General features: G+C 35.4%; 1 protein-coding gene across 1 annotated transcript in view; it reads right to left on the bottom strand.

Annotated features, from left to right (window-relative positions):
- The window catches only part of ASCC1 (activating signal cointegrator 1 complex subunit 1), a 130404-nt gene that overhangs the window by 90432 nt on the left and 13054 nt on the right, over nucleotides 1-26918 (bottom strand). Inside the window, exons 3-5 of the mRNA XM_044659092.1 lie at nucleotides 26621-26720; nucleotides 24748-24845; nucleotides 18407-18585 (exon numbers count right to left, since the gene is read on the bottom strand). Coding sequence (XP_044515027.1) covers nucleotides 18407-18585; nucleotides 24748-24845; nucleotides 26621-26720 — 377 coding nt within the window. The remainder of the gene's footprint in view (nucleotides 1-18406; nucleotides 18586-24747; nucleotides 24846-26620; nucleotides 26721-26918) is intronic.

Raw genomic sequence — 26918 nt, 5'->3', positions numbered from 1 at the left:
AATGTTTATGCACGAAAAGGTATAGTCTCCACATTTTTAAAGGAGAAATTAAATAAGTTTCAGGAGGAAATAGAGAGTAATACTCTAATAATGAGAAACTGGATAAATCTAATCAAAAAATAAACAAGAAAGAAGGAAGTAAATGAAATTTTACAAAATTTAGATTTAATAGATTTTTGGAGAAAACTGAACAGGGATAAAACAATATCATATTCCATGGTATCTGAATGATTTCTTCTTTGCAGCTTGTAATATTTTTTTCCTTGGTCTGGTAGTTCTTTTAGCTATAACATTCCTGGGCATTGTCAATTGGGGATTAAATGTGGGAGGTGATCTAAGGATTCTTTCAATCTCTACTTTTCCCTCTTGTTTGAGAATGTTAGGGTAGTTTTCTTGGATAATTTCCTGTAGGATGATGTCTAGGCTTTTCCCTTTGTCATGTTCTTCTGGTAGTCCAATAATTCTCAAGTTGTCTCTCCTGGATCTGTTTTCCAGATCTGAGATTTTGTCAATGAGGTGTTTCATATTTTCCTCAATTTTTTCATTCTTTTGATTTTGTTTATAGATTCTTGCTGCGTTGTGAAGTCATTTGCTTCTAGTTGTTAGATTCTAATTTTCAAAGACTGAATTTCATCCCTGGCTTTTTGGTCATCCTCCTTCTGGTCTGATTTTTCTTTGTAGACCATCTTTCACTTTCTTTGCCTTGTTTTCAAGTTGGTCAATTTTGGCTTACAAGATACTTTTTCTTGTTTAAGTTAATGTATTTTCTTTTCCCAATTGTCTTCAGCCTCTCTTGATTGTTTTTTGAGTTCTTGAGTTAATTGAATTTTGAATTCTTAGTTAATTGAATTTTGAGTTCTTGAGTTAATTGAATTTTGAGTTCTTCCAAAGCCTGTGTCCATTTAACTGGAGCTGCTGTGTTTTTGCTTGGTGTTCCTTGATCCTCCTCTGATCCATTTGTGCTTTGTTCATTTTCTGAATAGAAGCTGTCAATTGTAATTTATTTTTACTTTTTTTGTTGTTTACTCATATTTTTTCCTTCTTTCCCCCCCTCCAAGCCCCCCACCCCGTAAGAAATCTTTGATAATTTACTGGATATTTGGGTTTGGGCTATTCAGTCCTGGAAGGACTTCTTCTCTGCTCTGTTGACTCACTAGATTAGTGATCACGATTAGTGAGCTCTGGAGCCAGATCTTCCCCAGCTGGTAGTAAAAGCTAAAGATGTGATTTTAGCTACTTCCACTGCAGTCTATGGGGAAAGTTGTTGGAGCTTCCCTGTCTTCTGAAAACTTCTTATCTGCCATATTGATAAGATTAAGCCAGTGTGGAGTTGATCTGCAGAACTCGATGTGCCTGAGGCCAAAACCTCAAGAAAGGGGAGGGGGGCAGCTCAAGATAGAGTGTTTGGCCGCCCTCTCTGCACCTCTCCTCCAGCTGCCTCCCTGCTGTCGGTGATCAAAGCCTTGAGTATGGCACAGCTGTGATAGCAAGGCACTCCCTCCAGTCTAGTGCCCTTGCCTGCCCAAAGAATCCAGGATTTGCTGCATTAGGTGGGGGAGAGAACCTGGGACCTTCCTTTTTCCTTTCCTCTCGAACTCGATAGTTCAAGAATTCAGGTTGTTTTTTTTTTGCCATTTACCTTTTAAGTTGGTTTCAATAGGAGGATCTCCCCGCTCTGTTCTGTTGTCAGATTTGGTTTTCTGTCCCCTAGAAGCCCTTTGTCCTTGATCAGTGTTGAAGAATTTACAGAGGTCTGGAGCCTTGCTGCCTCCAAGCCTCCATCTTCCCAGAATCGATTCCCATGTATTTTATATCATCTAGAGTTATTTTAAATGGAATTTCTCTTTCTATCTCTTGCTGCTGGTCTTTGTTGCTTATATATATAGAAATGTGGTGATTTATGTGGACTTATTTTGTATCCTGCAACTTTGCCAAAGTTATTAATTTTTTAAACTAGTTTTTTAGTTGATTCTCTAAGTATACCATCATCTCATCTGTAATAAGTGATAGTTTGGTTTCCTCATTGCCTGCTTTAACTCCTTGAATTTCCTCTTCTCTTATTGCTAACGCTAGCATTTCTAGTACAATATTAAGTAGTAATAGTGATAATGGGTATTCTTGATTCACCCCTGATGTTCTAACTTATCCCCATTTCAGATGATATGTTCTTATCAGGTGTTAGATAAATACTACTTATCATTTTAAGGAAAGGCTCTTTTTATTCCTATGCTTTTTAGTGTTTTTAATAGGAATAGATTTTTTTTTTGTTGAAGGCTTTTTTTGGTCTATTTAGATAATCCTATGATTTCTATTCATTTGGTTATTGGTATGGTTATTTATTATGCTGAGAGTTTTCCTAATATGAAAGTAACATTTCATTCCTGGTATAAATTCCCACTGGGCCATAGTGAATGATCCTTGTGATATACTAATTTAGTCTCTTTGCTAGTATTTTATTTAAGATTTTTGCATCAATATTCATGAAGGAAATTATCTGTTATCTTCTTTCTCTGTTTTTTTTTCTTCCTTGCTTAGGTATCAGGACCATATTTGAGACATAAAAAGAATTTGGTAGGACTCCTTCTTCACCTATTTTACCAAAGAGTTTGATATAGATGTTTGATGGAATTTACTTGTGAAACTATCTGGCCCTGGGGATTTTTCCTTAGGGAGTTTTTTGTTGGCTTGTTCAATTTCTTTTTCTGAAATGGTATTATTTAAGGACTTTATTTATTCTTTTGTTAATCTGGACAATTTATATTTTTGTAAATATTCATCCATTTCACCTAGATTGTCAGATTTATTGGGCAAAATAGTGTTTGATACTGGTAATTTGATTTGTTTACCTTCTTTTAACCAAATTAACCAATACTCTTATTTTATTTTATTTTTTCATAAAACCAAGTAATAGACTTATTTATTAGTTCAGTAGTTCTCTTTCAATTTTATTAATTTCTCCTTTGATTTTTTAGGATTTCCAATTTAGTCTTTAATTGGGGATTTTAAATTGGTTATTTTTCTAGTTTTTTTAGTTGCATGCCCAATTCATTAATCTGCTTTTTCTCTGTTTTATGGACGCAAGTGTTCAGAGATATAAATTTTCTCCTTAATACTGCTTTGGCTATATGTTATAGCTAAAATAACGACCAGACCAAGGAAAAAAATATTACAAGCTGCTAAGAAGAAATCATTCAGATACCATGGAACCACAGTTAGGATAACACAGGATCTGGCTTCATCTACACTAAAGGACCAGAAGGCATGGAATATGATATATCAGAAAGCAAGGAAAGTAGGCCTACAACTAAGAATCAACTACCCAGCAAAACTGACTATATTCTTGCAAGGGAAAGTATGGTCATTTAATAAAATAGATGACTTCCAAGCATTAATAAAGAAAAGATCAGACTTAAGCAATAAATGTGATGTCCAAACATAAAATTCAAGAGAATCACGAAAAAGTAATTAAGAGAGGGGGAAAAAAAACAAAAAAATCAAAACTTTTTTTAAGGGACCCAATAAGTTCAAATGATTTGTATTCCTATAAGAAAGGATGATATTGGTAACTCTTGTTATCATCATCAGGATAGCTAGAAGAAGTATACTTAGAGGGAACAGTGACAAACTGTATAGGATGAAATGTCAAGATATATACATGTATGTACAAATATATAAAACTAAAGGTAAAAAAAAAGGATAAAAGGGAAAAGAGACAAAATGGGGTAAGCTTATATTTCATAAAGAATTACATGGTGGGAGCCGGGGGAAAGACCAATACACTGGAAAGATAAAGAGGTTGGAGACAGGAAATACTTAAGTCGTACATGCATTGAAATTGACTAAAAGAGGGAAGAATAATAGATAATAAAACTAGACTAGTGGGAGACGTGAACCCTCCTCTATCAGATCTAGATAAATCAAACCAAAAAATAAATAAGAAAGAGGTAAGGGAAGTAAACGAAATCTCAGAAAAATTGGAGTTAATAGATATGTGGAGAAAAATAAATAGGGACAAAAAGGAATATACTTTCTTTTCAGCAGCATATGGTATATTCAGAAAGACTGACCATATACTAGGACATAAAAACATAGCAAGCAAATGCAAAAAAAGCAGAAATAATAAATGCAACCTTTTCAGATCATAATGCAATAAAAATAGTTATTAGCAAGGATACATGGAGAGGCAAACCAAAAATTAATTGGAAATTAAATAACACGATTCTCCAAAATCAGTTAAAGAACAAATCATAAAAACAATAATTTCACTGAAAAGAATGACAATGATGAGACTTCTTACCCAAATCTATGGGATGCAGCCAAAGCAGTGCTCAGGGGGAAATTTATATCCTTGAGTGCATATATTAACAAATTAGGGTGGGCAGAGGTCAATGAATTAGGCATGCAAATTAAAAAACTAGAAAGTAAACAAATTAAAAATCCCGAGATGAAAACTAAATTAGAAATCCTAAAAATTAAAGGAGAAATTAATAAAATTGAAAGTAAAAGAACTATTGAATTAATAAATAAGAGTAGAAGCTGGTACTTTGAAAAAACAAATAAAGTAGACAAAGTACTTGTCAATCTAATAAAAAAAAAGGAAAGAAGAAAACCAAATTAACAGTATCAAAGATGAAAAGGGAGACCTCACCTCTAAGTAAGAGGAAATTAAGGCAATCATTAAAAACTATTTTGCTCCTGAGGGACTTATAAGAAAGAAAACTAGCCACATTCAGAGGAAGAACTGAGGGAGAAGAAACACAGAAGAAAAACAACTGCTTGAACACATGGGCTGATGGGGATATTATTGGGGATGTAGACACTAAACGATAACTCTAGTCCAACTATGAATAATATGGAATTAGGTCTTGATCAATGATACATGTAAAACCCAGTGGAATTGTGTATCAGCTAAGGGGGTTTAGGGGAAATTAGGGGAGAGGGAAAGAACATGAAATATGTAACTAGGAGAAAATATTCAAAATTTTAAAAATAATGTCAAAAAAACTATTTTGCTCAATCATATGGCAATAAATACAGCAATCTAGGAGATATAGATGACTATCTAAAAATATATAAATTGCCTAGATTAACAGAAGAAGAAATAGAATATTTAAATAATCCCATATCAGAAAAAGAAATTGAACACACCATCAAATAACTCCCTAAGAAAAAATCCCCAGGGCCTGATGGATTCACAACTGAATTCTATCAAACATTCAAAGAACAACTAATCCCAGTACCATACAAACTATTTGACATAATAAGCAAAGAAAAAAGAAAGTTTAGTAGTAACAAAGACCCATATTGAAGACATTTATCAAACTTCCACATGGAGATTTGGACCTGAGGGAGCTTTTGTCAGAGTTGAGCTGAATTTTTTCAGATCGGCAATTAGAGGGTATTTAGCTAGAATATTTAGCTAGGAAACATTTTCAGCTTCCCTCTTACATTTTTCTCTTTTGCTATACTTATAATTATTAAGAGCTAACAGATTTTTTTGACTTAAGTTAATTATTTCTATAAATGGCAACCACGATGACTCTTTTTAAAATTATTATATTTGTCAAGCCTAATTTTAAATATTACTAACACCTAGAACCATTTTATCACAGAATTCTATTATAAGCAAGACCAAGTCAGCAGAGAAGAAAACAATGGAGCTTTAAAAGTAAACAATTCACAAATTGTTTATATACAAATTGTACATATATACAAATTGCAAATATGTTCCAATTATACAAATTATATATACAAATTATAAAATTTACAAATTGTACAAATTATACAAACTTTAAATATGATCCAGATCTCCTGAATGATAAAAGAGAAAGCCAAAGGAAGAAACCCTCTGAAGAACTAAAATAAAACTGAAAGATTTACATGGTTCAACACAAGAAACAGATTTGGCTTTATCAATTGAAAAGATATTTTTAAAGATCCATTACTATTTGCTTTACCACTGCACACTACAGAACATGAGATATGTATGTAATGTCTTGATTTATGTGTTGCCTTGACCTATTAGAAAGTGGACTCTCTGAAAGCAAGGGCTATTTTACTTTTCTATTTGTATTTCAAATGCTTAGCAATCAATGAACAAATCAACAAGTATTTAATAAGCAACTATGCGCCAAAAAAAAGTAATTGCCACCTTTCTAGACATAGACAGCCCATTCCTCTTCTGAAGATCTGGAAAGAGAGGGTGAAGCAAGTTTGTAAAGATCTTTAAAAATTAAACAGAAAAATATATATTTTATCCTAGAAACACAGGAAGTCTTCAGAGTTTAAAGAGTAAAGGTGTGGCTTGGTTAGATCTATGCTTTAGGAAAAACACTTGGTGGCAATGTGTGGGTGGACTGGAGGAAAGAGATACTTGAGGAAGAGAAACCAATTAGAAAGCAGTTATAATAATCTAAGGCAAGAGATAAGAGTCTAAGGTGGTAGCTATATGAAAGGATTGGATAACAGATCTGTGTAAAAAGAAATGGCAAGGTCTGAGATAGGGGAAAGGGAACAGGTGAAAAAAAGGGCAAAATTACAAACCTGAAAGAATGGTAGCACCTGATCCCAACAGCCAATAGTGCCTCTCCCTCCTACAATGATCCTGTATTTATTTTGTGTCTACTTACAGATACAGATACAGATGTTGTATCCCCAGAGAAAAAACAAGCTCTTTGAGTATATACTGTTAGACTTTTGCTTATGTATACTAATACTTAAGACAATGCTGAACATCTAGTTAAGCATTAAATACTTATCAGTTGATTAATTCTCAAATCACTCTCCTATACAAACCCTATGCTCCAGCCAGATTAGACTACTCACCATCCTTCCTATTGTGTGAAATTTACACACAAATATAATCCATTATCCAGCACATGGGCATTAAGAAAGAATGCCATGCCATGTGAGGGGAAGAGCCCATGGCCAACTGAAGCCCTGACTTCCTGAATGGGCTGGCAGAAGCCCCTTGCTGTAGGGTGACCCTGCAATTGATATAGTATTCTTACATGGATATCAGAACACATGGCCCAGACTGTCCGATCAGAAAGCCAAATCTGTCAATACTGTCACTGGGCCTTATGGGGGTGCAAGTGGGGGACCAGAAACTCAGGGTCTTTTTTGCTCAGGTCCCTTCCTGGACACAAGCTCTCTCCTTGGCTGGCCTTTCTGGCCTCAATTTATCTGATCTGATCATGTGGCTTGCTGGGCTCCCTTGCCTCCATTTCTAAAACTGGCCGGGGCTGATTAGGAATTCAGGACCTGAAGAAGCAGGGAGGCTAGAGACTACGGTAGTTAGAAAAACCTGATAATATTTTCTTCCTCTCTTTGTCTCTCTTTTACAAAACAAAAAATAATTATAAAGTTAATGTAAGCCTCCAAGATTAAGTTTAATTGTAATACTATGTACAACCAATACTTTCCTGCCTCTATATCCTTCCTCATAACATTCCCAATGACCTGAATATTTTCTGCTTCTCATCGGCCCACCTGGAGAACTCCTATTCACCCTTTAAATAGACTAACTAACTTTTCTTTAAAAAAAAAAAAAAAAAGGAAAGTTATAGCTGGCAGGATTTGGGGCTTCAGAAAAATAGGCACATTAACTCACTGTTGGTGAAACTGTGAATTGTTCCAACAATTCTGGAAAGCAATTTGGAACTTTGTTCCACAAGTCACTAAACTATGCATATCTTTGAACTCATGATACCACAAATAGGACTATATCCCAAAGAGATCAAAGAAAGGGAAAGAATTCATGTGCAAAAACATTTATAGCAGATCTGTTGTAACAAAGAACTAGAAGCTAAAGGGGTGCCCATCAACTGGGGAAGGGTTGAACAAATTAAGGTACATTAAAGGAATAGAATATCACTGCACCATAAAAAATGGTGAAAGGAATGGTCCAGAAAATCCAGAGAATACTTGTATGAACTAATGCTGAATGAATTGAATAGAGAGAGAAGAGAATACTATATAATCAACAACATAGTAAAGACAAATAACTTTGTTATCTTAATTTTATTTTTTCAAAGAAAAATTCATCTTCCCTCCCACCTCCCTTGAGAAAGGAAGAAAAGCAAAACTCTGTCACAAGCATGTATAGTCGAGCAAAATGAAACCCTGAATTGGACATGTAAAAAAAAAAATGACAAGTAACTTTAAGACTCAGGAATTCAGATCAATGAAATAAATGGCCAAGCACAATTCCAGAGGACTAGTAATGAAACATGATTCTCACCTATTGGCAGAGAGGTGATGAATTCAAACTGAAGAATGAGACATACTTTCTGACAGCCAATGTGAAAATTTGTACACGTGTTAACAAAGATTTTCTTTTTCTTTTCTCTCAATGGAGAGAGTAGGAAAAAGAATACAAAGAGAGAAGATAAAGGGCAGGGTTTCTAAACAGGACAAAAGTCACTGAAATGATTTTTGAAATGCACAGAAGAGGTCACATGAAGTCCTTCTGAGATTATTCAAGTTTATCCTGTATATGTCTTGTATGTACACAGCTGTATACAAGACATCTAACCCCTTAAAATGTGAGTGCCTTAAGATCAGGGATTGTTTTGCCTTTCTTCATACCCCCGGTGATGCCTAGCATCTAGCAAGCACTTAATAAATGGTTATTAACTTGACAAGCAGGACAACTTTGAAAGTAATATGTCAAAATTATTATATACTTTAAAAGAAAATCAAGTTGAACATACCAGAGATTCACAACTTCAGATAATAATCCCTGTTCTATGTATTTCTTAGAGACAGGAAAACTCATCATTGTTCAAATCTGGCCTCAGACATTTACTAGCTGTTGACCCTGAGCCTGTGGTTTGACCCTGTTGGCCTCAGTTTCCTCATCTTTAAAATGAGCTGCAGAAGGAAATGGCAAACCACTCTAGCGTTTTAGCCAAGAAAACCCAAAGGATGGGGCCATGAGGAGTCAAACACCACTAAACAACATTCTTAAATAAACAAGCCTCCTCCATGAATTTTTCTTTGATCCTGTCCAACCAAATATTGTCCTTTCCCCCAGTACAGACCAAATATGATATTCTTTACATCTCTCTTAAGTGCTAACAGCTTATTATTTTATATTTCATTTGTTTCTGTATGTGTTATAACACCTCCCCTTCAGACTATAAATTACATGAGGGCAGGGAGCAAGTCTTGTCTAAACTTTTTATAACTTTAGTGTCTAGTACTGCCATTTACATAATAGGCACTTTGCGGCTACTGAACTGATGTACTGAAATATCTACTTTGGTTTGGCTTTTTACTTTATATTACTAATGAAATTCATATGTAGTAACAGATAATTATTCAATAAGCTTTTATACTGATCACAGAGAAAAGAGACTCATTTTCTTATGACATAAATTTAAGAATTCTGATAAGTCCAAATGCAAGTTGGGTAAAAACTGCTACTTATGCAGCAATTTAAAGTATGCAAAACACCTGACACATTATCTCATTTGAGCCTCACAACAAAATATACCACTCTGAGATACCTACAATATACTACTAGGAAATTAAAGGTAAAAAAGGTTCTTCTTCATAGTCACACATCTAGTAAATTTCAACAGCAAGATTTGAATCCTGGCTGAGAATCTCACTAAGGTTGCCTAATAATAGTTTATACCTGAATAGTGCTTTGCATATATGACTTCATTTGATGTTCACCTCATCTCAGTGAAATAAATCTTTAATTTACATATAAGGAAATTAAGGCTCCAAAAAGTTAACTGACTTGTCCCAGGTCATATCTCAACCTAAGTCTCCGGACTTCAATTCTAATACCCTTGAGGCTTAATGGATAGAGAACCAGGCCTGGAGATAGGAGGTCCTGGGTTCAAATCTGGTCCCAAACACTTCATAGCTATGTGACCTGGGCAAGTCTGTTAACCCCAATTGCCTACCTAGTCCTTATCACTCTTCTGCCTTGGAACCAAGGACTCAGTGTTGATTCTAAGATAGAAAGTAAGGGTTAAAAAAAATTCTAGTACACTTTTACACTATAACACATTGCTTCTAAATGCAAGTGGCATTTGAAAGCCAGTAGTCAAAGCCATGATTCACACATGGATATTCTCCTCCACAATTAAATCTTGAGTCTTTCCAAAGATAGAACTATTTGATGAACATTTCCATCACTTTAACCAGTCTGAGACCCCATGGATCAGACTCTTCAAGATTATCATCTCCAACCCTTTACTAACTTTCTAAAAGCCCCCTTTCCTCTACTTAGGCTTTCCAAGTCAATGCCACAAATAGCTTCAATCATTACAGGAATTTGTAAACCAACTAAAGTCTTCTTTTAATTAACTAAAATGATCAAATTTTATACTAAAATCCAAATACATAAAATATTTTAATTCTCAATATATCTACTGAAATAAGAACAAGTCTTAAAACTTCCACTACTCAAGAAAAATCCTAATTTGTACACCAAGACTTCTTCTTGCTATAAACTTTTTCCTTATCTGTGACTAATCTTTGTTAAAGGCATTAAGGACATTATCTGTTTCTACTGTATTCCAGAGCTGGTATGCTACAATAGGGGCAGAAACATCTGCAGCTCTACTGACTATAATCTCCTCAAGTTCTCTAAGCTGCCCTGTTCCTTCACACACATCTTTAAGTTTTCTGAATGCTCCACCAAACATAGTTTTGAATTGCTTTTTTTCCATTACTGATATGCTTTCTACTGGACCCTGCTGTGAGATAAAGTGGAAATAAAGTGGCATTACTGGCTATGGGATGATTGAGAGACATATTAGATTGCAATATATTTCTTGAGCTAACTGGCAGTGAAACATCTTTGAATCCTAATGTTAAACAGAGAAAGGGGGGAAATATGGTACACTAAACTCCCAAATCACATAAATGTTTGAGATCATCTGAATTCTACCCTGAACCAAGAAGTTTATTGGGATGGAGCATGATGATAATGAAGCGAGAATAAGCAACATTTCTAATGTCACTGACAGGAATGAAAAGAAATTATTTCAAGGAAAGAAATACAGAAAGGACAACTTCTACTGCTCTGAGTGTGGTGAAAAAGGAACAAGGTCAAGGGAGATATTAATGAAAGAGGAAAAAATCAACAAGAATTTTTTAAGTGCCTTCTATATGCAAAGCCTTATGCTAAGAGATGAGGATGAAAAAAAATGAAACCATCCCTGCACTCAAATAATTTATACTTTATCTGGGGAGATAATGGTTAACATTTATGTAGCTACAAAATATAAGGTAAATGTCTCATGTAGAAAGAAGATGGGTACCCAATAGATGGAGAATTGAACACATTATAGTATATGAATGTAATGGCATGCTATTATGTTATAAGAACTGATGAATGGGAAAATTTCTGAGAAATCTGTGATGACATCAAGGAACCTGATACAGAGTAAAATAAGCAGAATTAGGAGAATAATTCATAAAATAACAGTGTATACTGTAAAGTCTAACAACTTTGAAAATAAGTAGTTTGCATTTGCGCAGCACTTTAAGGTTTTCAAAATGCCATGTTTTTATCTGAATTTTACAATAACCCTGGTAAAGTACTATTATTATCCTCATTTTGTGTGTGTCTACCTGCCTCGTGTGTTTTTTGTAGACAACATATGGTAGGATTCTGGTTTTTAATTCATTCTGCTATCTGCTTCCTTTCTATTGGTGAGTTCATCCCATTTACATTCATAGTTATGATTACTTTCTGTGTATTCCCCTCCATTTTGACTTCCTCCTTTGATTCTGCCTTTTCTCTTATCCCTCTTACCCTCCCTTCCAACTTTTCACTTTTAGTCTCTCCCTTTCCCCCTCCCTATTGTTACTCCCCCCCTTCCTACCCCTTCCTTTATTATCCCCCTCTTACTATAGTACCTTTTAACCAAACCCCAACCTCTCGCTCCCTTATATTGCTCCCCTCCCCACCAGCCCATTTATTACCCTTCTACTTCTCTATAGGGCACGATACAATTCTCTGCCCCAATGGATCTGACTGTTCTTCCCTCCCTGAGCCAATTCCAATGAGCATAAGATTTAAGTATTACCTGTCGCCAACCTCCTCCTCCCTTCTGTGAAGATGGAATTAGCTCTCCCCTATTTATTCTTTAGACTTTAGCCATCAGGAATGTACACCCCACCCACTTAGAATTAAGTGGCAAGGGGGGAGGTCTATAACATGTGCTAGTGAGTAACAAATCAGAAAGAATTGATTGCCTCCTGGGCAATCCAAAGTGAGGTTGAGGTTGCCATTTGTCCATGTAGAACTGGAGGATGGAAGCAGGAAGTGATGCAAAGAACTATCTTTTAAATGTGATGGTAATTTCCTGTGAGGGGGATTTTGCCCTTTGAACTTGGCCTTGGAGGAGTTTGGATTTGAGACCTCAGACTGCTTCCATTTGGATTGTCACATGGGTGAGTGAAAGGCTGACTCCCTTTCTTTGGCTTTTCTGGAGGCACTAACTAGTCTCCAAAGGGACCCCCTCTGTCTTGGAAGAGGCCTTGTGGCTGGAAACCTTGTTTAATTAACCTCTGTGCCCTCCTTTGTTGGGACCTTTGAAGCCCTGCCTGGTTTGGACCTTCGGACCAGGCCGGAGTAATATTCTCATTCTCATTCTCTCTCTCTCTCTATTTCCCCTACTTTCACTCTTCCTATTTGTAAATAAACCACCATAAAAGTAATCCTGACTTGGTTCTTTAATTTGGAAATTGTGTAAACAATTCCTGGCGACCAAAACTCTTAAATATTCAGTCCAACCATAATTTTTACTCCTTACATTTCCATTGTATTGGTCTTCTGGACACCTCCCCGTGTGCTTCTTTATGAAATATATACTTACCCCATTTTATCTCTTTTCCCATTTCTCATAGTATTATCCTCTTTTTTACCCCAAGCTTTTTTTTTTTTTTGACATATCATCCTATACAGTTTATCACTGTAACCTCTAGGTATACTTCTTCTAGCTACCCCAATGATAATAATTTTTAAGAGTTACCAATATCATCTTTCATATAGAAATACAAATCATTTGAACTTATTGGGTCCTTATTATCCTCATTTTAAGACAGGGTAACTGAGACTGAGAAAAGTTGAGTAACTTGCTCAGCATCACATATCTAAAAGACTTAAGAACTCTAATCAATGTCATGACTAGTTATGAATCTAGCAGACCCATAATAAAACTTGCTATCCACCTCCTGACAAAGAGACAATGGATTCAGCATTCAGACTGAAACATGTACTTTTTCTTTTTGGAAACAGACAATGAAGGAATTTGGTTTGTTTGATTATGTACATTTTTTTACAAGGGTTTTTCTTTTTCTTTTCTTTTTCCAATGAAAGGGGATGGGAAGAAAAGAAAATTAATTTTTTCACTGAAAATAACTTAATTTGAATAACAAAAAGAATATAGCCACATTAAATATACACCTTTTGATAGGGCCAATGGAGAAATTTGTTTTGACTACTACTCTCTTGTTACAAGAATTTTGTTTTTCTTTTTTCCCCAGTGGGAGGAGGGATATGAGGGGAAAAGAAAAGAAATACTTTATAATTGAAAAAAATATTAATTAGAAAAATTAAGTTACAGTGATGGGTAATAAGCCTAAGTCTAGAAAGGCATATTAGAAATCAGTCATGAGGGTTTTAAATGTCAAACACAAGAATTTACAAGTTGATCCTGGAATAAATTAGAAGCCAAAAGAGTCACAGGATGATAGCCATTTCCAATTTGCCTACTGTTTCTTTTTTTTTTTTTAAACCCTTACCTTCTACCTTAGAATCAATACTATGTATTGGTTCCAAGACAGAAGAGTAGAAAGGGCTAGGCAATGGGGGTTCCCAAGGTCACACAGCTAGGAAGTGTCTGAGGCCAGATTTGAACCTAGGACTTCCAGTCTCTAGGCCTGGCTCTAAATCTACTGAGCTACCCAGCTGTCCCCACTGCCCTCTGTTTCTAAGAGTCTGGGCAGTTCTCTTTAAAAGATTTCTTGAAATATGATGTCAAGGTTCTTTTTTTGGGTCATGGCTTCAGATAGTCCAATGTTTTCTTCTTAGAAAACAGCAAATGTTTTCGTCTTGATGTTTTCCGGTTCATTTGGATGAGACCTTACAAGCCATCTAGCCCAATTCTCCTATTTTAAAAGTGAGGAATCTGAGACAAAAAGGTTAAATGACTTGTCCAAGGTCACACTATCTCCACCTTCACTGATCTCAAATGAAAAAGCAGCTTTTCTCCTGGCTGAGGCAAACCCCTTTTCACACTCCCTTGCTCCCATTTCTTCCCTATTTCTTTAGTAAATTGCACCAAATTATCCCCATAGTCTTTTCTTCAATCTATATCTCCTTCACTGTTGAGATCAACTATATCCATGCCCACCTAACTTTAAAAGAAAAACCTTCATTTCATTTAATCATTGCTACTATAGATATCGTCCTATTCTTCTTTGTGGCTAAAGTCCTGGACAAAGCCATTTATAATTAATACCTCAACTCCTCCTCTCACTCAGTCACTCCTAAACCCTCTGCAATATGGCTTCCAATTTTATATTCAACTGAAACTCCTCTCTAAAGTTACCAATATTCTCCTAATTGCCAAATCTAATGGCCTTTTCTGAACCCTGATCTTCGAACATTAGAGTCTGAAACTGCTGATCACTTACTCTCTCCTCTTGATTTTTATGACACTAATCTCTCCTGGTTGATTTCCTACCAGATGTCCATCTACTACTCAGTTTCTTTCTCTGCTTCTATATTTATGTCACATCCTCTAACCATAAGCATTTCCCCCAGGTTTATTTGATGATCTCATGAAAATTACCTCTGCAGATGATTCTCATATCCTTATCTCCAACTTAATCTTTCTACTGAGCTAGTTATGAGTCTCCAACCACCCCTTGGCCACCTCAAACCGGTAGTCCTATAGCCATCTTAAACTCAACAGCTCCAAAATTGAACTACAAATCCTCTCTACAACCAGTCTTGAAACCTCAATGTCATCCTTTACTTTTGAGGGCACTGATATTCCCCAAGCAGTGAGTCTACAACCTCAATATCATCTTTAACTCCTTGCTCTCACTCATCTCACAATTCCAATCTACTACCAAATCTTAAGTAGTTTCTATCTCCATATTTCTCATACACATCCCCTTTACTCCACTTACAGAGCCACAACTGTAGTTCAGACCATGATAACCTCACATCTGGAAGACTAACATTGGCATGGTTGGTCTTACTACCTATTCCAATCTATCCTCCCCTCAGCTGCCAAGATAATTTTTTGGAAGTGTAGATCTGATAATGTCACACAACACCTGCCTCACTTGCCTCACTCAGTGAAGACCAAAAGCCATACAGCATCTTCAGAACATCTTCAGAATGTGATAATGAAATTAAATCTGTCCTGCCCATCCTTAATCTAATCACCAAAGGTGAGAACATCCCCAACTTAATTCACAAATTGGGAGGTCTGTGACCCACCTGTGCTAGTGAGTGAGGAATCAAAATTTACTGACTGCCTCCTGGGCAGTCCTAAAAAAAGTGTCTGTCGTGATTGGGCACATTAACTAAGAGGAAGGCACAGGAAGTGATGCAAAAGAAGCCCCTTTAAAAGGGAGTGACAACTTCCTGGCAGGCAGTTGGAGTTGAGTTCAGTTGAGCTCTCTTTGGCCTAGAACCGAACCTGGAGGAGCGCTGGCTGGGATCTTGAACTTGGTGAAACTATTCTTAAATCTTTCCCTTAGAACTACATGTGGCAAGTGAAGAAGGCTGACTATCTTAGCCTCTCTGGAGGTACCATCCTCCTGGAGGCTCCCTTGATTGAGAGAAGCCCTCGTGACTAAACCCCTTGTTAATTGACTTTAGGCTCTCCGCCTGGGACCTCTGGAACCCTGCCGGAGTAAAGTCAGGGATTGAGTACATAGACTAGTCCTTTAAACTAGATCTCTTACTCTTCTCATCTTTCTCATCTCTCTACTTCCACTCTCTCTCTTATATTTTGTAAATAAATTACTAAAATCATTTTAGAATTGAGATTATTTCAATTCTCGGTGACCACACCTTTAAATATTAATATATCCAACCAAAAACCCCCTTTTCCCTCTTACAAGAATAAAATAAAAAATTCTGTTTAGTATCTAAATTTTCCTTACCTCCATTCCAGATCCTCTGTGATCTAGTTACACTGGCTTACTTGAGGTTCCTCAAACACAATACTCCTTCTTCCAACTCTTGTGCCTTTGTAATGACTAACCTCAATACCAAGAATGCTCTCCTTCCTTACTTACACATCTTAGTGCTCTGGTTTCCTTTGAGGCTCAGCTTACATCTCCCTCTGTGAAGGAAGCCTTTCCTCATCCCCACAGGTTCCAATGTCTTCCCTTTCTAACTAGCCTCAGTTATTCAATAAATATCTTCTATATTCTTATTTACATGTTGTCATTCCCTCCCTACCCCCCACTTCCTCTTCATTAGAATGCACTGTCCGTGAGGGAAGAAATTGTTTTTTGGCCTTTCTTTGTATCTTCAAGGCTTAGTAGTGTCTGGCACATAATAAAGGCTTTACAAATGCTTATTGGCTAGAACATCAGAAGATCCCAGAAAGGCTAATGTCCCAAAAACCATGAAAGGAGAAAGTAACCAGGATGAAAAATGATCAATAATGATGACTGTTGTAGAGGATAAGAAGCCTGAGGACTGAGAAAAAAACATTCGATTTTTCAATTAAAAGTTCCCTGGAATGATTAATGTTGGAATGGTTGTGGTTTCCTGGGTAATTTCTTTCCATTTCCTCAGGTATTATCTTGTACAAATTTGCATGCTTCATTAAAATATGCATTTCTTGAGGGCAGGGACTGAGTTTTTGCCTTTTATTTATGTCTCCAGGGCTTAGTATGGTATCTAAAACCATCTCTTATAGTGGTAAGTGTTCAATAAATGTTTGTTAACTGACAAGAGTCTGACAGACAATATACACAGACAACTAACAGAAATATGTGAGGCCAAAAACCATTCCCAACAGATAAGTGGGCAGAGTGAACAAGCATTTCTCAAAAGGAGACTTGTGAATTATTAACAACCATAAAAAAAAATGCCCCAAATCAATAATAATAAGAGAATGCAAATGGAAAGAACCCCTCTCAGCAAATGAGTAAAATGACAAAAGATAGAGATGTGAGTGTTGGAGCATTATGGAAAGGTGGATGCACTAATGTGAAGCTATGAACTGATAAAACTATCCTGGAAAGGAATTTAGAATTATGGGGGAAAAAGTGATTAAAATGTCCATACTCTTTGATACAGAATGTACAATGCAAAAGCATATACCTCCAAGAAGGCCAATGATCAAAAGGCCCCACATAAGCGAATATATCTATAACAGTACTTTTCATGGCAATAAAGAATTAGAAACAAACCCACTGATTGAGAAGAACTACACAAACTGAGATAAATAAATGTAATGGAATATTATGTTATAAGAAACCACGAATATGATGAACAAAGAAAGACATGGAAGGATTTATGAATGGATACTAAGTGAAGTAAGTAAAACCAAGAAGACAATATACAACTATAACATATAAATGGAAACAACAAAAGAATCAAAACTGTATGTGGTGAAATTATAATGGCCAACAAGGAGCTGTGAGGAGCAAGGAGATGTGATAAAGCACCTCCTTCCCTCCTTGGCAGAAGACAGTGACTACACAGGTACACCACTATAGATACTGTCAAATTTGATATTTTAATTAATTTTGCTGACCTGGTTTTATTTGTGGGTTTTTTCTTTTTTAATTTTTATTTTAAGGAAAGCTCACTTGAAATGGAAGGAGGAAAAAACAGAATGGGAAATGAAGGTACTGTAATAAAAAAGTCATTGATAAAAAAAATTTACTCTAAAAATAAAACAAAAAATTTATTAAGGAAGGAAATAGAAGAAAGAAACAGAGTTCACTCTAGGTCTATCGGGTCTATTATTTCACATTGATTAGATCTCCAACATATTATGACTTTAGTTTAAAGACCTGCCATTAGTCTTTTAAATTCCTAAATAATCAGATTATGTAATTAACCTTTGTCTGAATTCTTGCTTTCTGCTTCATTAATTTCTTCTCTGTATAAATTCAGAATCATCTTTTAAACTTTTAAGATATTTATTTTTAAAAGTCCAGGATTACTATTTAGCATATTCAGAGTATATTCAGTAGGCTTAACAGTTATTTCCTGATATGGATTAACTAATTTAGCATGCCCTCAAGCCCCTTTATCATTACACACTTTTTTCCATCTTTGGAAAAAATCAACATCTTATCATCTAAAGAGCCTTGATTTCCTAGAGACTAAAGTCCTATAATGAACAGCATCAAACAGTATCATGCTAACATCACACCTGCTGCTTACCATTGAGCACTTTTCCAAGACTTTCTCCTGAAACTTCAAGAACCCCTCCTGAACATCAGGTTGGTTGAGGGAAAAAGAGAGGAAGTGAGTGAAAGGCTGTTTTCTTCGGAAACTCTCTACAAGGACATCAATTCGAGTTTTTGCTGAAATGACACCACCTCGTTGCTGACCTGTGATTACTGTGTACAAACAGAAAAATGTAAAAAAATTTTATAATGATAACTAGCATTTATATAACCCACTAAAGTCTGCTTAGTGCTTTACAGGTGCTATTATCTGCATTTTATAGATAAGGAAACTGAGGCCAAGAGAATAAATGATTTGCCCAAGGTCACATAGTAAGTGTGAAAGATTTGAATTCAGTCTTCCCAACCATTTTGGAGAGCAATTTGGAATTACACACAGAGAGTTATAAAATTGTGTGTACCCTCAGACCCAGCCATTAGGGTCTGTTTCCCAAGGAGATCAGGGAAAAAGAAAAAGAATCAATATGTTCCAAAATATTTATAGCAGCTCTCTTCGTGATGGCAAAGAATTGGAAATTGAGGGAGATGCCCAACAATTAGAGAATAGGTAAGCAAACTCTGGTATATGACTGTGGTGGAATACTACTGTGCCTTAAGAAGCAATGAGGCAGCTAGGTGGTTCGGTGGATTGAGAGCCAGGCCCAGAGATGGGAGGTCCTGGGTTCAAATCTGACCTTAGACACTTCCTAGCCTAGAGTGATCCTGGGCAAGTCACTTAACATCCCACCTCACCCCTTGCCCAGCCTTTACCACTCTTCTGCCTTGGAACCAATAGACAGTATTGATTCTAAGATGGAAGGTAAGGGCTTAAAATAAATAAATGTGTGAATAAGCAAGCAAATAAATGAATAAATAAATAAGAATGAACAGATAGATTTTTTTTTTAACTTGACAAGAACTCTGCAAGATAATGAACAGTGAAAAAAGTAGAACCAAGATCATACACAGCCACCAAATTAAGGCTGGAAGAATAAACTATAAATGTCACTTACCTCCAGAAAGTTAACTGAAAGGTGAAATGTGCAAGACAATTTATATGTACATGTTGGTCTCCCAGAGGATACCATCTGTGATTCAGAGAGGATCAGGAGGGGCTGGGACACTCGTGGCCAGGATTAATTACCATATTAGCCCTAATATAGTGCGATCCCAAGTATTTTGAAGGGTAACTCAGAAAGAGGAAAAGTACTTAGGTTTTGGAAGAAGCCTTTTTTTCAACATAGTCAATATTACTTTCTTTACCCATCATCAAATAAATAATGGGTAAATGTTCAGAAATTATAAATACAAGAGCCGTGATGTAAGAGCTACCTAAACAAAAAACACTGACATTAGATCTATCACCACCACAACACAGTGTGTGTGTGAAAGATGATTCCCGGAAGATATTTATCTGTATGGGAAGTTGCAACAATTTAGCCTAAATCTGTTTTCAGTGTTCTCCTCAAGACACTTCCAGTACATTTGAACAATGTTGCATTATAACATGAATTCTAGATTTATTTACAGCGATGAAGTGATTATAAATAGATGCCCTAAAATGCATGCTGAGGTGTACAATACACGACTTACAGGTTTCACTTGAATATAGTGTGAATACAACTTTCAAAAGTACATACTGAGGAAAAAAAGCTGCACTACATTCAGGCTAATAGGGTATGTAGATATGAAGAAAAGTAAGATAAACATATGTGAAGATAGGATTAACTCTCCCCTTGTCTATTTTTAGCTAAACAAATCAAGAACTTAAAGTACCCCTACTTAACACACATATAAGAGATTTTTTATTTCAGTTATGCACAATCTTCTTTTTTTTATATATCAAAATGTTTGTTTTATTTGATTTTGTATATTGGAATAAAAGAAAAAAAAGAATTTGAATTGTCTTCCTAAAGAGTTCACAATGCCTACAATTATGTGCATTTTTAAATGAACTATCCTAGTATAAGTAAAATATTCAATATCTGACTATAGAGAAAAAGAGCTAAAACTAGTTAAAAAGACTCTCTTCCTGTCAATATTATGTGCCCGTTCAGAGAATGCAGGATAGCAACAGTATCATGGATTAAAAGACTTAAAATCAATCTAAGAAATGTAAGATTGCAAAGAGAGTATCTTTGAGACAAGCTGGTTAGGTAGAAAAGAATACAAAAGTCACAAAACAATGGAACATTTTTTGGATGAAGCAAAATGAATAGATTATAGTTACTGTTTAAGCAGATAATATATGAAACCTCTTGGCTCTACAACTTACATGGATTGGTATAGAAAGAGAATCTAAAAGAAAAAAGGAGAACTATAAACCATTTTTAAAGACCTAATGATAAATCTCTGAATAAAGGATAGGAATAAAGATAAGAATAAGGACTAATCCTGTGATTTTGCTCCCCTTCTTTGCAACTGATCATCTTAGCTGCTTAGAACTCTGAGAGAACAAGCAGTATATCATACAGGCAGCATAGGTTGGAGGGAAGACTTACTCCCAGGTCTTCTTGGCTTCGAGACCAGCTCTCAATCTACTTTGCTGCACTCTGAATAAAGACCTAATGGGAGCTGTTAGGTGTCTCAGTGAATTGAGAAACAGGCCCAGAGAGAGGAGGTCCTGGGTTCAAATGTGACCTCAGATACTTCCTAGCTGTGTGACCCTGGGCAAATCACTTAACCCCCATTGTCTAGCCCTTACCATTCTTCTGCCTTGGAACCAATACACAGCATTGATTCTAAAATGGAAAGTAAGGGATAAAAAAAACAGACATAATAAAGAATATTAAAACATACAGGAAGATGAATGATGTAGTACAGAAGTCGGCAACATATGGCTCTCGAGCTATATCTGGCTCTTTTGAGGGCCAGATGTGGCTCTTTCTGCAGGAGCCATAAAGTCCATTTTTTTTTTCAGGAGCTGTTACAGGAGCGCCACTGTGAGCACTGTACGGCTCTCACGAAATTACATTTTAAAAAATGTGGCGTTTATGGCTTTCACGGTCAAAAAGGTTGCCGACCCCTGATGTAGTAGATGAAAAATCAACCAGAAAGGAAAACCTATATTCAAATTTAGCCTCTGCGATATAATAGCTGTCCTTCAACTGGTCCAAATATTTTGAAAAGCAACTTGGAATTATGTCTTTCCCTTCCCCCAATATGAACTAAAATGTTCATATCCTTTGATCCAGAGATCCCATTGCTAAGCATATACTGCTAGGAGGTCAAAGACAGAGATTTCACAAAAACTAAAATATTAATTATAGCATTTTTTGTGGCACTAAATAACTAGAAGTAGGCACTAAGTGGATTATAGCTAAGCAGTGGTGATACATGAATGTAGTGAAAAATCATTGTACAATAAGAAATACTAAACATGAATAATGAAGAGAAATTACTTTATATTGACTGATACTACGTGAAATAAGCAGAACTAGAAAAATAATATCCAAAATTACAATAACATAAACAGAAAGAACAATAGGGTGGCCAAGTTTGGCAATGGAAAAGAGTTGAGAAAATACACCTCCTTCCACTCATTGCCAAAGTGAAGAACTTTGCATGTTGGGTGCTATATATGCAGCCTAAATTGTTCAGTATGTTGGCTAGTTTTGGTAAAACTTTTTTTCTTTTACAATCTTGTTACAAAGAATACCTTGCTATGAAAGTAAGGGAAGGGAAGAAATTAATTGTAATATGAAAACAGAAAGCATCAATAAAGCCAAAATTTTAAACAAACTATTCCTTTAAAAACTACTTATACTATAGCAAAAAATAATACCAGACTGAAAAAGTAAAATTGCCAGTAGAATGATATAATATAGGATAAGCATTCAAACAGTTTTCAAGAGAATAATCATTAAAATGAGGTTCATAAGTAGGATCAGATCAAGATAAAAAGAAAGGAAGTGTTCAAATGACCTCTGTAAAATTCTAGAAATCTGAAGGTTAGTCAATATAAATAAAATTAAACTCTATTCTATTATCATTATGTGATACAAATGATAAAGCCTGCTATACATTTCAAATGCTGAATTTAAAGTGTTTTTGTTTTTGTTTTTTAAACCCTTACCTTCCATCTTGGAGTCAATACTGTGTATTGAAGAAGAGTGGTAAGGGTAGGCAATGGGGGTCAAGTGACTTGCCCAGGGTCACACAACTGGGAAGTGTCTGAGGCCATATTTGAACCCAGGACCTCCCGTCTCTAGGCCTGGTTCTCAATCCACTGAGCTACCCAGCTGCCCCCTGAATTTAAAGTTTTTATTAAACTACATGTGAATTATCTGCTCTATAGAACTAGAAAAGAAACTAGCAAGACATTTATTTTTTAATTCCACCATATCTGAAAAGAGAAAATAATAAGCATTGTATTGAATTCAGAGTCTGTGATGACATGAGCACAGGACTCTAGGCACTGGGGATACAAAAACAGGAAACAAAACAGTTCTTGTTTCAAGAAGCTTACATTTGCCTGGGGGATATAATACATACAAAGTAAGTAAATACAAAGTTACTGAAGAGGAAAAGCACTAGAAGCTGGAGGAATTAGGAAAGACTTCATGGAATAAGTGGCATGTAGGATGAGCTTGGAAAGAAGAGAATGTTTCTGAAAGTCAGAAGTAGAGAGAGACTGCATTGCACCTACCAGGGATAGTTTATGCTAATGAACATAGGGAAGATGGAACATCAAGTTCAGGAAATAGATTGTAGATTAGCTTGACAAATACAAAATATTTGAAGGGGAATAGTATAAAAAAGGATGGAAAGGTAAACTGCCATCAGATCATAGAGAAGGTTAAATGATGAACATGGGAGTTTGTATCACATCCTAGAGTTGGGATTCATAACCTGTGATCCATTAACTTATTTGTTTCTCTTTAATATTTTGGGAACTGTAATTATTTATAAGTAATTTTCTTTTTAATCCTATGTATTTCATTTTATGCATTTAAAAATATTATTTGGAGGAGTCCATAAGCTACACCACACTTTCTACTGTCCATGCCATGACATAAAAAAGCTAAAAATTCCTGTCTTGGAGGCAATATGAAGTCAGTAAAGATTTTTGAGTGGGAGAATGAGTGGCATGATCAGATCTATATGAAGAATGGAGTGGAAAGGGAAGAGCATAGATGCAGAGAAACAAATTAGGAGATAATTATAATAGTCCAGCTAAGAGCTAAAGGTCTGAACTTAGGATAGAGGCTGCATGAGTTGAAAGGAGGGGGAAAATAGCAGAAATGTGACAACAGAACAGAAAGGACTATATAACTGACTAGAAAGAGGGCAGGTGGAATAAAGAAAGAATCAAAGATGACTAAAAGATTACAAACATGGGTAAATGGGAAATCTTGCTTGTTCCTCACATAAGACACTTTTGTTGTCTATATGAAGCCTTTATTAATCCCTTACTTAGCTGCTAATGCCTTATTTTGCATATTACATTAGAATGGCAAATAAAGAATTGGTCTTCTTATTTTCCCCATTTTACAGAGAGGAACTGGAGGTAGACAGAGGTGAAATAATTTACCCAGGATAATAAAGACAATAAGTGTGTGAGGCAAGATTTAAACTAAGCTCTACCTTACTTCACACCTAGTACTCTATCCACTATACCATCTAGCTGCCAGAATAAGGAATGTATAAATATTTTTAGATATAATATTATTATTGCACATTTAACAGACTACAGTACAATGTAAGCATAACTTTATATAAACCAAAAAATTCATGTGACTCACTTTACTGCAATATTCACTTTATATCAGTGGTCTGGAACCAAACCTGCAATGTCTGAGTTATGCCTATATATGGATGTAGTGCAATTTTACTATACTATAAAAATTGATGAAAAGGACAATTTCAGAGAAGCCTAGGAAGATTCATATGAACTGATATAGATTGAAATAAGTAAATAGAAGAACAATTTCATATACTATAACAACATTATAAAGTCCAAAAGCCTTAAGAAGTTTGAATATGACCATCATGGAATCCAGATAATCCATATTGAAACATGTTACTCATCTCATGAAAGAGAGGTAATGAGCTAAGGGTCCAGACTGAGACATCTATTTTTTGGACATGCCTAGTGTAAGAATTAGTTTTGTATGACTATATTTGTTACATATTTATTCAATATTTATTATGAGGGTTTGGTTTTTCTTTTTTTCTCTATGTAGCAGAGAGAAAATATATTTTTGTTAATTTTTAAAAATCTTTAATTTCTAAAAACAAAATAAAAAGAATATAGCTAAATTCAGTTGAATGTACCTTATTTTCATATATATACAAAAGTGAAAATAACTGTTACAAATGCATGCTAGATCTCACCAATTTCTCCTTCTACTCCAGGCTTAGGAATATTAATAGAAGTTCGAGTTTCCATTTCCAGTTTCTTTCTGGTCTCACCTTTCTTCCCAATTATATATCTACAATATAAAGAAAAATTCAGTAGTGACTAGAATCCATTTTAAATGTTTCCAAATAAGTGGCTAAAATGTTTTAAACCAGAAAGTGTCATGAAATTTTGTTTCACTCAACATCTCAAGCTCTATATTAGTAAAGAAAATCAAGGAGAGACAAAAGGCCTAGAAGAGAAATACATAGATTTCAGAGAAACTTAAAGACACAAGAAAGCAAGATTATTACCATGGGTTCAACAATTATCATGCTTAAGGGTCTACCCTCTAGCTTACTACCTTCACAGGTCCTAAGTCCCCTCTGTGCATTTACTGAGCTACATTCCTTCATCATTTGTGTGGTTGGAAACTGAGTAAGGGGTACTAGGATTTTCCTTCATAATCTCCAGTTCTGACTTACTGAAAATCAGTAAAAGTACCAGATATAAGAAACTGGAGAAATATCAACAACAAAGTTGCATGGGATAGTAGAATTAGAAAAAAGCATATGGAGGATTATCAAAAAATGTCAATGAGAGAATCAGTTTAGTTTCTAACTGAAGGAGGTAGGTGGCAACAGTAGATAGAAGACTGAGTCTAGAATCCCTTAATCTATTTGCCTCACTTTCCTCATCTGTAAAATGGGGATAATAATAGCAGCCAGGACTATTAAGGACTATCAAAGGATATAATAACCTGTAAAGTCCTTAGCAGAATGCCTAGCACATAGTAAGCACCACGTAAATGTCAATTGTTGTTGTCACTGTTATTGTTATGATTATGATTATTATTATACGGTTCAAGCAAAACAGAAAAAAATTCTATGCTACTCATCTGTCTCCTAGAATATGCCACCTTGTATTGCTGGTTATAAATTATGTATACCTTTTAGCTCCCCATCTAGATTATAAGATATAAGAGGGCAAAAACTCTTATACCATTTTGTATTCCCAACACCTACCAGAGAGCCTGGCATACAATGAGCATTCAATATACATTTATTGATGTTAATGACTAAATCTAGAATTGAAATACCAAAGACCACCAAAAAAAAAACAACTGGTGTTGCCTTTGGGCCCCAAAACTATAGCAATACACAGTGCTCATAGAGAAGATGACAAAAATTAAGATATTTTAGAATTTACAAAACAAAGATTTGATAATATCCTTATCTCTAGACCTGTGTCTATCTAAAGACTTAAAAGGTGATACGATGATATAAATAAGGTTTTGACCAAACTGATGAAAAGAGAAAGGAACATCTAGGTTCGTAACCATGAAAAGTATGACAACAGGAAAGAAGTCTTGTCAAAAGATCTGATGGTCTTTCTTCCTTCTGTAAAACAAAGACTTTTATGTCTAAGGTATCTTGTTTTGAGGAAGCTCAAAATTGGAAAGCTGCTTACTTTACAAGAGGAAATCTCCAGTTATTTGGCATTCTAGAATAGTTACGATATCTATAATCATGTCTATAAAATACTCAATATGAAAAGTTAATATTTTAGTAGGGAATACCAGACTTATCAGTGTGACTATTATGCAAAGATTACAAATTATCTACAAAGATGGCTTGAGGAAAAACATACTAGACAGTGCTCCAGAAGATATGTTTATATAATTATGAAGAAGTCTGCAGCAGAAAGAATGGTAATATTATACTGCTCACTCTCAAAACAATGAATACAGGTAAACTAAAACATAATTCACCACTAGATAACTCAGTTGATATCAAAGTAGGAAAGAATCATTACAGTTCTACCTTCTGCTATATTCCCTATGAGCAGCAACTTACTAAATCAACTTACTTGAACAGCAGACTAGGGACTGACACTGCACACTGGAAACCTCTCTCTGTCTGCTCAACCACATAGGAGTCACCAAGCTCTTCTGAACATTCCATGGGCTCTGCATGACGATAATTAAATCATTAAGAAACTATATGATTTACAAACCTTTCCCCCATCTGACAAACTACTTCACAGATCTTGCTTTTTTAAAAAAGCATAGCACAGCTCATTCTAATTCAGTCTGTTCAGGGCAAAGGTCAATAATATACAATCAGGGCTATAGGAAAATTTCTGCCATGGAGCAATATTTTCTGTA

Source organism: Gracilinanus agilis, chromosome 2, assembly GCF_016433145.1.
Source record: "Gracilinanus agilis isolate LMUSP501 chromosome 2, AgileGrace, whole genome shotgun sequence".
Taxonomy (NCBI): domain Eukaryota; kingdom Metazoa; phylum Chordata; class Mammalia; order Didelphimorphia; family Didelphidae; genus Gracilinanus; species Gracilinanus agilis.
This window is presented reverse-complemented; position numbering and strand designations above follow the sequence as displayed.